At 42.7% G+C, this 12833-nt stretch overlaps 1 protein-coding gene across 1 annotated transcript in view; it reads left to right on the forward strand.

Annotated features, from left to right (window-relative positions):
- Positions 1 to 12833, forward strand: part of LOC124789058 (mite allergen Eur m 3-like) — a 122384-nt gene that overhangs the window by 76203 nt on the left and 33348 nt on the right. Inside the window, exon 5 of the mRNA XM_047256349.1 lies at positions 7114 to 7269. Coding sequence (XP_047112305.1) covers positions 7114 to 7269 — 156 coding nt within the window. The remainder of the gene's footprint in view (positions 1 to 7113; positions 7270 to 12833) is intronic.

Below are 12833 nucleotides of genomic sequence, written 5' to 3' on the forward strand. Positions count from 1 at the left end.
GCACGTGCTCGCGAGCAGGTGCAAGGTCGCGGAGTAGGGAGGGAGGGGAGGGAGGGGAAATGCGCGCGCACGTTTGAATAGGGCCGCAGCGTGCCTATTGAATTCGCGCCGACTGTGTAACATTTAAAGTACTACGGTCAGCTCTAGCAGTCACTTCACTGGTTAAGAATCATGTCAAATCGCCGTTGTGTGACCCCCAACCATGATTTCGCAGTTCAACCCCCATTGGGAGTAATTGTATCTGTTTACAGAAAAAGATGGTGTTGCAAAATGTTTAGTATGTCACAAAACGCTGAATTCTTTTAGGAAATTTAATTTGCAGCGACATTATATGCCGTACCACGCGAAAGACTACGGAAGTGGAAAATGTGATGGACCAGGTCGTGCACAGGAAGTTATTAAACTTAAAAGGAAGCTATCCGAAGAAGATCTGGACGACGAAGAAAAATCAACTGAGGGAGCTCTCAGAGTGAGTTACAAAATTGCTTTGCTTTTAGCAAAATCCCTGCACCCCTTCACTGATGGCGATTTAATAAAAGAATGTTTGGTAGTTGCAGCGGAGCATTTGGGTCCATCTCAAGTTGAACAGTTTCGGATTGTGCCATTATCTAACATGACCATATGCGTCGCATACAGAACATGGCAGACGATGTCCAGAGCCAGCTTTCAAATATCTGTAAAGATTTTATGGCGTATTCTCTAGCTCTGGACGAAAGTGTTGATATCACTGGAACAGCGCAGCTTGCCATATTTATTAGAGGTGTTAATAGAGATCTTCAGGTGAGGGAGGAGCTCCTCGATGTAGTAGCCATGAAGAACACTACAACCGGAGGTGATATTTTAAGTAGTGTTGAAGAAAGTGTTGAAAATATAGGATTGTCGTGGAATTCTTTAGTTTCAGTGTCTACAGATGGTGCACCAGCGACGACAGGGAAAAAATCAGGTTTCGTTGCGCTGTTGAAGGAGAAAATACAAAAACTGACCGTGCCGAATGAAATAAGGGGTGTTCACTGTGTGATCCACCAGGAAAACTTATGTGCAAAGAGTATCACTCTAAAAATGTGATGAGTGTTGTTCGTACAACCAATTATATAAGGAAGCATGGGCTACAACACAGGTAATTTAAAAGCTTTCTTGAGGATGTAGAAAGCCAGTATGGTAGCCTGCCTTATTACAGCGAGGTCCGCTGGCTTAGTCGTGGCGAATTATTAAATCGATTTTTTTGCCTATTAGATGAGATAAATATGTTCATGGAAATAAATAACGTGTGTGTTCCCGAATTGAATGAGCCTTCATGGAAATGTGATCTCGCGTTCTTAGCATATGTAACTCGCCATCTGAATGCTTTGAACATTTCACTACAAGGTAAAGATCTGCTAATTACTCATTTCATAGATCGAATACGAGCTTTTAAAATGAAATTGACACTTTGGGTGAGTCAGTTGGAAACAGGAAACCTAGCTCATTTTCCTAAATTATCATCCATGCAAGATGTTCACAAAGACTGTAAACGTTATTCACATAGTTTAGTTGCCCTTAAGGAAGAATTTGATCAACGCTTTCAAGATCTGACAGCACTAGACAGTGATTTTGATCTGTTCTCCTCTCCATATTCAGCGAATACTGAAGAGATTCGTCCTGAGCTGCAACTAGAAATTATTGATCTGCAGTGTGACAGAGAATACAGAGACAAATTTCAGAACAAGAAAAACATTTTGTAATTCTACAGACACTTACCTCAGGATAGATTTCCTCCTTTGCACAAACTGGCGGCCACAATAATATCAATGTTCGGTTCCACGTATGTTTGTGAACAACTGTTCTCTGCAATGAAATATAACGCGTTGTCTGATCGAAATTTAAACTGCACGCTGCGCCTAAAATGCACAAGAACAATTACTCCGAACATAGACGCAATTGTAAAGGGCAAAACGTACAAGATAACCGAGAATCCCACACTTCAGTGACACCTTTTATTGTGTAACAGTTCACAAATTAATACGAATGTAGAGGCATACACTAAGCTAATAAAATTATGTGGCACGTGTACATTCTCCTTTATTTGTTTCATTTGTCGCAGTAATAATTCGTGAGTGATATCCCTGCAGGTGGCCGCAGATTTACATTGACTGGCGGCAGCTGTTGTGTGCCCCACGTGACTCTCCCCACTCTCCGCTCTGGTCCGGTAGTGGGGGTAGCGTGCACGCGCTGCTCCGTGCTCGCGCCTTGCTGCTCACAGCTTGCTCCGCGAGCACGTATGTTATGAAGCCCTGTTTTAGACACATAAACATGCAATGCGCAGTAGGTCGGATTCGTCTCTCTCACACTTATATTTAAAATATCGTGGGTTCGAGACGGAGGAAGGCCAAGTGGCTCTAGAATTTATACGGAAATTCTCGAAGCACTACAACGTATTTGACCCCCTGATATTTAAAAAAACTTGCAACTTCTGTTCCTTAGTGCTCAGCATGGGGAGAATGGGTCTCATTTATTCTGTCATTTACTGGACGACACTCACCTTTTTTCCAGTCGCTGCATTCTGGAACACGACAATTACAGGAAAATTTATTAATCCGTTGTGTGGAAGAATACTTAACAGATTAATAAATTTGCCACTAGAAGACTAAAGAAAGAAGGAAATAAAACGTAGCCACTACTTATCTAGGAAACATCTCAAACAAAATCAACAAATTATTCAACAAAACCGACATGGCCTTTGCATTTCAAAAGACACATGGCCTCAAACACAAAATCCACAAAGGCAATTCGAAAATTCCCATACACAACAACGACGGCGTTTACAAAATTCCATGTAACACATGCCACAACTTCTGTATAGGACAAACCGGTAGAAACTTCAAAAGCCATGTTCGCCACCAGCTTGCATGGACGATAAGAGGATTTTAACTGTGTGCTTATCATCAATTGCGTGCATTTCACCACTAAAAGTAAGAGCCTATGGACTATCAGACCAATTGTGTGATTGGATTCAAGAGTTCGCAGATAACAGAACGCAGCATGTCATTCTCAATGGAGAGAAGTCTTCCGAAGTAAGAGTGATTTCAGGTGCGCCGCAGGGGAGTGTCGTAGGACCGTTGCTATTCACAATATATATAAATGACCTTGTGGATAGCATCGGAAGTTCACTGAGGCTTTTTGCGGATGATGCTGTAGTATATCATGAGGCTGTAGCAATGGAAAATTGTGCTGAAATGCAGGAGGATCTGCAACGAATTGATGCATGGTGCAGGGAATGGCAATTGAATCTCAAGTAGACAAGTTGTAAGTAGGCTGTTTAGGTTTTTATGTTGGTAACGCCACGTAGCGCTCTATATGAGAATCACTGACTGTGCTGTGTGAAGTCTGTGGCTGGTTTGCATTGTTGGAATATTTGCTATTGTAGTGTTGGGCAGTTGGATGCGAACAGCGCATAGCGTTGCGCAGTTGGAGGTGACCCGTCAGCTGTCTTGGATGTGGGGAGAGAGATGGCAGAATTTTGAGAGCGGACGATCTGGACGTGAATCAGTGATCATAAGGCCGTTGCAGCATCCCTGAATATGGAAGTTAATAGGAATATAAAAAAAGAGAGGAAGGTTTATCTGTTTAGCAAGAGTAATAGAAGGCAGATTTCAGACTACCTAACAGATCAAAACGAAAATTTCTGTTCCGACACTGACAATGTTGAGTGTTTATGGAAAAAGTTCAAGGCAATCGTAAAATGCGTTTTAGACAGGTACGTGCCGAGTAAAACTGTGAGGGACGGGAAAGACCCACCGTGGTACAACAACAAAGTTAGGAAACTACTGCGAAAGCAAAGAGAGCTTCACTCCAAGTTTAAACGCAGCCAAAACCTCTCAGACAAACAGAAGCTAAACGATGTCAAAGTTAGCGTAAGGAGGGCTATGCGTGAAGCGTTCAGTGAATTCGAAAGTAAAATTCTATGTACCGACTTGACAGAAAATCCAAGGAAATTCTGGTCTTACGTTAAATCAGTTAGTGGCTCGAAACAGCATATCCAGACACTCCGGGATGATGATGGCATTGAAACAGAGGATGACACGCATAAAGCTGAAATACTAAACACCTTTTTCCAAAGCTGTTTCACAGAGGAAGACCGCACTGCAGTTCCTTCTCTAAACCCTTGCACAAACGAAAAAATGGCTGACATCGAAATAAGTGTCCAAGGAATAGAAAAGCAACTGGAATCACTCAACAGACGAAAGTCCACTGGACCTGACGGGATACCAATTCGATTCTACACAGAGTACGCGAAAGAACTTGCCCACCTTCTATCAGCCGTGTACCGCAAGTCTCTAGAGGAACGGAAGGTTCCAAATGATTGGAAAAGAGCACAGGTAGTCCCAGTCTTCAAGAAGGGTCGTCGAGCAGATGCGCAAAACTATAGACCTATATCTCTGACGTCGATCTGTTGTAGAATTTTAGAACATGTTTCTTGCTCGAGTATCATGTCGTTTTTGGAAACCCAGAATCTACTATTTAGGAATCTATATGGATTCCGGAAACAGCGATCGTGTGAGACCCAACTCGCTTTATTTGTTCATGAGACCCAGAAAATATTAGATACAGGCTCCCAGGTAGATGCTATTTTTCTTGACTTCCGGAAGGCGTTCGATATAGTTCCTCACTGTCGCCTGATAAACAAAGTAAGAGCCTACCGAATATCAGACCAGCTGTGTGGCTGGATTGAAGAGTTTTTAGCAAACAGAACACAGCATGTTGTTATCAATGGAGAGACGTCTACAGACGTTAAAGTAACCTCTGGCGTGCCACAGGGGAGTGTTATAGGACCATTGCTTTTCACAATATATAAAAATGACCTAGTAGATAGTGTCGGAAGTTCCATGCGGCTTTTCGCGGATGATGCTGTAGTATAGAGAGAAGTTGCAGCATTAGAAAATTGTAGCGAAATGCAGGAAGATCTGCAGCGGATAGGTACTTGGTGCAGGGAGTGGCAACTGACCCTTAACATAGACAAATGTAATGTAATGCGAATACATAGAAAGAAGGATCCTTTATTGTATGATTATATGATAGCGGAACAAACACTGGTAGCAGTTACTTCTGTAAAATATCTGGGAGTATGCGTGCGGAACGATTTGAAGTGGAATGATCATATAAAATTAATTGTTGGTAAGGCGGGTACCAGGTTGAGATTCATTGGGAGAGTCCTTAGAAAATGTAGTCCATCAACAAAGGAGGTGGCTTACAGAACACTCGTTCGACCTATACTTGAGTATTGCTCATCAGTGTGGGATCCGTACCAGATCGGGTTGACGGAGGAGATAGAAAAGATCCAAAGAAGAGCGGCGCGTTTCGTCACAGGGTTATTTGGTAAGCGTTACGGAGATGTTTAGCAAACTCAAGTGGCAGACTCTGCAAGAGAGGCGGTCTGCATCGCGGTGTAGCTTGCTGTCCAGGTTTCGAGAGGGTGCGTTTCTGGATGACGTATCGAATATATTGCTTCCCCCTACTTATACCTCCCGAGGAGATCACGAATGTAAAATTAGAGAGATTAGAGCGCGCACAGAGGCTTTCAGACAGTCGTTCTTCCCGCGAACCATACGCGACTGGAACAGGAAAGGGAGGTAATGACAGTGGCACGTAAAGTGCCCTCCGCCACACACCGTTGGGTGGCTTGCGGAGTATAAATGTACATGTAGATGTAGATGTGTCCATCTGAAAGATTATATTTGTAATACTGGATATCATGAACTGGTATATATATGGTGACTATTGAACATTATTAAGGTAAATACATTGTTTGTTCCCTATCAAAATCTTTCATTTGCTAACTATGCCTATCAGTAATTAGTACCTTCAATAGTTAGAATCTTTTATTCAGCTGGCAGTATTGGTGCTCGCTGTATTGCAGTAGTTCGAGTAACGAAGATTTTTGTGAGGTAAGTGATTAATGAAAGATATAGGTTATTGTTAGTCAGGGCCATTCTTTTGTAGGGATTATTGAAAGTGAGATTGCGTTGCGCTAAAAATATTGTGTCATTTTAGTGTTGATCAGAATAAGTAAAGATAGAAATGTCTGAGTACGTTCAGTTTTGCTCAGCTGTTTGAAAATCAAATAACGTAATGGGTTTATCAGCACAGTAATTCACTAATTTTTCTAAGGGGAGGTTTCAAAATGTAATGTGCTGCGAATACATAGAAAGGAAGATCCTTTACCATTTAGCTACAATATGGCAGGTCAGAAACTGGAAGCAGTTAATTCCATAAATTATCTGGAAATAGGCATTAGGAGTGATTTAAAATGGATTGGCCATATAAAATTAACGGTCAGTGAAGCAGATGCCAGACTAAGATTCATTGGAAGAATTCCAAGGAAATGCAGTCCGAAAACAAAGGAAGTAGGTTACAGTACACTTGTTCGCCCACTGCTTGAATACTGCTCACCGGTGTGGGATCCGTACCAGATAGGGTTGATAGAAGAGATAGAGAAGATCCGACGGAGAGCAGCGCGCCTCATTACAGGATCATTTAGTAATCGCGAAAGCGTTATGGCGATGATAGATAAACTCCAGTGGAAGACTCTGCAGGAGAGACACTCAGTAGCTCGGTACGGGCTTTTGTTAAAGTTTCGAGAACATACCTTCACCGAGGAGTCAAGCAGTATATTGCTCCCTCCTACGTATATCTCGCGAAGAGGCCATGAGGATAAAATCAGAGAGATTTGAGCCCACACAGAGGCATACCGACAATCTTTCTTTCCACGAACAATACGAGACTGGAATAGAATGGAGAACCGATAGAGGTACTCAAGGTACCCTCCGCCACACACCGTCAGGTGGCTTGCGGAGTATGGCTGTAGATGTAGATGTAGAACTGTGCGTATTTGATCGGCTGGATTTTCATCAAGACATGTATACGTGGGGAGTCCCATTTATGCTTTGACTTCATGTAATGTAACATGGCAGTTTTATAGCAAGTTCCAGAATATTAGATGGCGGTAGCATAAGGCTGTTGAAACCAGTCATCTTGGAGCAATAAAAGTGTCTACATTGCGATAGCGGAGTATGAAGTGTGTTCATTTTGACAGACGTAGGTAATGGTAACTACAGACAATGAACGCTTTGGCCGCAGGAGACGGACAGGCAGCCGTCGGAGCGGCTGCAGAAGGCGGAGCTGCGCATCGTGAACCAGGAGGAGTGCCGGCGCGCCTACAAGACCGTGGGCGACCGAGTGCACGACACCAACCTGTGCGCCGGCGTGGCGCAGGGCGGCGTCGGCGCGTGCCAGGTCAGCCCCGCTCTTCAGCCACTTGTTGACCGCGTCCCCGATCTCGCCGTTCGTCTCGAAGTATTGGGTAGCTAGCCGAGCCTTCGTCGTGGGGAAGGGATGAAAGTCGCTGATGCCAAGTACTGTCTATATAGAGGATGTTGAAAACTCTTCCAGCAGAAAAGTCTGAGTTTTCCCATCGTTCGATCAGCAGTATGGGATCCGCACTGTCGTGAAGGAGAATGATTCCTTCGGTAGTCAACCTGCACCGTTTATCTTGGACAGATCTACGTCTTTCGCAAGAGCGTTATCATAATCATCATCATCATCATCATTTTAGACTGATTATGCCTTTCAGCGTTCAGTCTGGAGCATAATCCCCCTTATAAAATTCCTCCATGATCCCCTATTCAGTGCTAACATTGTTGCCTCTTCTGATGTTAAGCCGATTACTTCAAAATCATTCTTAACCGAATCCAGGTACCTTCTCCTTGGTCTACTCCGACTCCTCCTACCCTCTACTGCTGAACCCATGAGTCTCTTGGGTAACCTTGCTTCTCCCATGCGTGTAACATGACCCCACCATCTAAGCCTATTCGCCCTGACTGCTACATCTATAGAGTTCATTCCCAGTTTTTCTTCAATTTCCTCATTGTGGACACCCTCTTGCATTTGTTCCCATCTATTAGTACCTGCAGTCATCCTAGCTACTTTCATATCCGTAACCTCAACCTTGTTGATAAGGTAACCTGAATCCACCCAGCTTTCGCTCCCATACAACAAAGTTGGTCGAAAGATTGAACGGTGAACAGATAACTTAGTCTTGGTACTGACTTCCTTCTTGCAGAAGAGAGTAGGTCGTAGCTGAGCGCTCACTGCATTAGCTTTGCTACCCCTCGCTTCCAGTTCTTTCACTATGTTGCCATCCTGTGAGAATATGCATCCTAAGTACTTGAAACAGTCCACCTGTTCTAACTTTGTTCCCCCTATTTGGCACTCAATCCGCTTATATCTCTTACCCACTGACATTACTTTAGTTTTGAGATGCTAATCTTCAAACCAGCAAAACGAGGATAATGGAATGTAGTCGAATTAAGTCGGGTGATGCTGAGGGAATTAGATTAGGAAATGAGACACTTAAAGTAGTAAAGGAGTTTTGCTATCTGGGGAGCAAAATAACTGATGATGGTCGAAGTAGAGAAGATATAAAATGTAGACTGGCAATGGCAAGGAAAGCGTTTCTGAAGAAGAGAAATTTGTTAACATCGAGTATAGATTTAAGTGTCAGCAAGTCGTTTCTGAAAGTATTTGTATGGAGTGTAGCCATGTATGAAAGTGAAACATGGACAGTAAATAGTTTGGACAGGAAGAGAATAGAAGCTTTCGAAATGTGGTGCTACAGAAGACTGCTGAAGATTAGATGGGTAGATCACATAACTAATGAGGAGGTACTGAATAGAATTCGGGAGAAGAGGAGTTTGTGGCACAACTTGACGAGAAGAAGGGACCGGTTAGTAGGACATGTTCTCAGGCATCAAGGGATCACAAATTTAGCATTGGAGGGCAGAGTGGAGGGTAAAAATCGTAGAGGGAGACCAAGAGGTGAATACACTAAGCAGATTCAGAAGGATGTAGGTTGCAGTAGGTACTGGGAGATGAAGAAACTTGCACAGGATAGGGTAGCATGGAGAGCTGCATCAAACCAGTCTCAGGACTGAAGACCACATCAACAACAGCAATCTTCATACCATAGTCCTTACATTTCTGATCTAACTCTGAAATATTACTTTGCAAACTTTCAGTCGAATCTGCCATCACAACTAAGTCATCCGCATATGCGAGACTGCTTATTTTGTGTTCACATATCTTAATCTCACCCAGCCAGTCTATTGTTTTCAACATATGATCCATAAATAATATGAACAACAGTGGAGACAGGTTGCAGCCTTGTCTTTCCCCTGAAACTACTCTAAACCATGAACTCAATTTACCGTCAACTCTAACTGCTGCCTGACTATCTATGTAAAGACCTTTAATTGCTTGCAAAAGTTTGCCTTCTATTCTATAATCTCGTAGAACAGACAATAACTTCTTCCTAGGAACCTGTTCATATGCCTTTTCTAGATCTATAAAGCATAGATACGACTTCCTGTTCCACTCGTAACACTTCTCCATTATTTGCCGTGGTCCTGACAACCTGTAAGAGGCCTAAGCCCACACTGATTTTCATCCAATTTGTCCTCAACTAATACTCGCACTTTCCTTTCAACAATACCTGAGAAGATTTTACCCACGACGCTGATTAAAGAGATACCTCTGTAGTTGTTACAAACTTTTCTGTTTCCATGTTTAAAGACTGGTGTGATTACTGCTTTCGTCCAGTCTGATGGAACCTGTCCCGACTCCCACGCCATTTCATTTATCCTGTGTAGCCATTTAAGACCTGACATTGCACTGTATTTGATGAGTTCCGACTTAATTTCATCCACCCCAGCCGCTTTATTGCACTGCAAACTATTGACCATTTTCTCCACTTCCTCAAATGTGATCCTATTTCCATCATCATTCCTATCCCGTTGTACATCGAAATCTGAAACATTACTCATCGTATTTTCACCTACATTGAGCAACTCTTCAAAATATTCCCTCCATCTGCCCAAGGCATCAACAGGATTCACCAGCAGCTTTCCTGACCTGTCCAAAATACTTGTCATTTCGTTCTTACCTCCCTTTCGAAGACTGCTAATTACACTCCAGAATGGTTTTCCAGCAGCTTGACCCAAAGTCTCCAACCTGTTTCCAAAGTCTTCCCAAGATTTCTTCTTGGATGCTGCAATTATCTGTTTGGATTTGTTTCTTTCTTCAACATAACTTTCTCTGTGTACCTGAGTTCTAGTATCTAGCGATTTTGATACGCCTTCTTTTTCCTTTTGCAGGCTGCCTTGACTGTGTCATTCCACCAAGCTGTTACTCTAATTAAATTTCTGTTAGAATTCCTTTGTGATTTCAGAAAACTGTAAGCATCATTTTTCTCTTTGCCAGCGTCTGCTTGGACTTTTTTGGGCTTATTGGGAAAATGAGTGACCATCCACTATTTAGACTGTTCCTTAGTTTCAGAGTTAAAGTACTACACCCATGTCTCGTCCCGAGTCACGATTCTGATCAAACATTCCACCCCCTCTTCACGTTAGTGCTTAATGAACGGCACAGGCAATCACTTTCTTTCAGTTTAGTGCACATTAGTAAGATATTTTGGTATTCATCTTGCACAAAAATTATGGATACCTAACCTCTCCGTGACAGTGTTTTTCTCGAAATATGAGGCACACATTCAGAAAGTTCAGAGATTGTGAACCAGCATCTCTGAAGCTCAATTTCGTCAACATGTTGCACAACTCCATCAGTCACTTGCGAATCTCTCCCTCTACCATTTTTATCATGCACATACAGGGTGATCAAAATGTCAATATAAATTTGAAAACTAAATAAATCACGGAATAATGTAGATAGAAAGGTACAAATTGACAAACTTGCTTGGAATGACATGGGGTTTTATCAGAACAAAAAAAAATACAAAAGTTCAAAAAATGTCCAACAGATGGCGCTTCATCTGATCAGAATAGCAATAATTAGCATAATAAAGTAAGAGAAAGCAAAGATGATGTTATGTACAGGAAATGCTCAATATGTCCACCATCATTCCTCAACAATAGCTGTAATCGAGGAATAATGTCGTGAACAGCACTGTAAAGCATGTCCGGAGCTATGGTGAGGCATCGGCGTTGGACGTTGTCTTTCAGCATCCCTGAGAATGTCGGTCGATCACGATACACTTGCGACTTCAGGTAACCCCAAAGCCAATAATCGCACGGACTGAGGTCTAGGGACCTGGGAGGCCAAGCATGACGAAAGTGGCGGCTGAGCACACGATCATCACCAAACGACGCGCGAAAGAGATCTTTCACGCGTCTAGCAATTTTTTTGGTTCTAATAAAACCCCATGTCATTCCAAGCATGTGTGTCAATTTTTACCTCTATTCTACGTTATTCCGTGGTTTATTAAGTCTCCAAATTTATACTGACTTTTTGATCACCCGGTATGTGCGACCAGATTCAATTTTTTTGCACAAACTCCGGACAACGCTATTACTCATAAACCAATCCCAAACGCACGACACAACCGTCGATCAATCTTGGTGGCACTGCCTCCTTCTTGCTTGCAGGAAGCGAATGACAGACCGTATATCTCAACTGTCGGGAGATCCAACAATACGGTCCACTTCACTGACTTGCAGCTTACACACGGACGATCGCAATAGAGAGCTGTCTGACGGAACGTGACCTTCAGTCTCCTTTTCCTCCCACACACGTGCAATGAAGCTGAAAAAAAAACTGGCTCTGAGCACTATGGGACTTAACTTCTGAGGTCGTCAGTCACCTAGAACTTAGAACTACTTAAACCTAACTAACTTAAGGACATCACACACATCCATGCCTGAGGCAGGATTCGAACCTGCGACCGTAACGGTCGAGCGGTTCCAGACTGTAGCGCCTAGAACCGCTCGGCCACTCCGGCCGGCCAATGAAGCTGCAAGCATTTGTTTATTTTTAAGTCAGTAGAGGGTTAATTTATGATAACCCTCGTCATGTTAGATAGAAAAAGAAACTGAATTTGTCTGTGGTATAAAAACAAACTTGGTTTATTTGCATGTTTGAAGTTGCACCAAATAGTCCAGACTGTAGATGTTACTCTCTCCTACCGCCACCCCTTCCCTCCGGCTCTTGGGGTCAAATGTCATCACGATATCACCAATCAGCCTAGTGCCCCCGAAAACAATGGATTCGACTCTAATGTCGCTCGTTTTGATTATTTGTCTATGTCACACACTTCAGATCTGCTTCATTCAGGAGCTAGGGATGTCAATTCTCAACATTTTATTTCTTTTCAGTAGATCATACTCATAAGAGATTTCTTCATAACTGCTCCAGGCGTTCGAATGTGACTCTCACATGTCACATTAGCTTCGCAGACATAGTGACAGTAGCAGTATCTATCTCATCCTTATGGTAACTGTCTCCTGGTACTAAGTCATGTGTTTACCAAGGTTAGTTGATGTTGCTCCAAGCGTTCAAGCGCTATCTCGGAACGTGGGTGACTTACGGATAATTAGAAAGTCACATAAGATATGGTGCTACAGAAGCATCCCAAATATTAACTAGTTTGAAAAAAAAAAAAAAAGTAACTGCTCCACAGACTTGGTAAGGGAAATAATTCATGGAAAACACTTAAACAGAACAACCAGAACTAGATGATGATAGAACATTGTCACCACATTAGGGAGTAACTTCCATGGTACTACAGGGTACCATGGAGCAAAAAATTGTAGTGAAAGACAAAGACTGGATAATATTCAGCTATTAATTGGGGACGTTAGTGTAAATACTATCCTCAGATGAAAAGATTGTCACATTGTCACATGAGGCTAAATCGTCGTTGGACGCATCTAACCTTGTCAGAAAACCGGAAGACACACACATCCATTGTCATACGTACTGATGAGTGGGTTTGGTGCAGCAGCGGTCAA

This window comes from Schistocerca piceifrons, chromosome 3, assembly GCF_021461385.2.
Source record: "Schistocerca piceifrons isolate TAMUIC-IGC-003096 chromosome 3, iqSchPice1.1, whole genome shotgun sequence".
NCBI classification, from domain to species: domain Eukaryota; kingdom Metazoa; phylum Arthropoda; class Insecta; order Orthoptera; family Acrididae; genus Schistocerca; species Schistocerca piceifrons.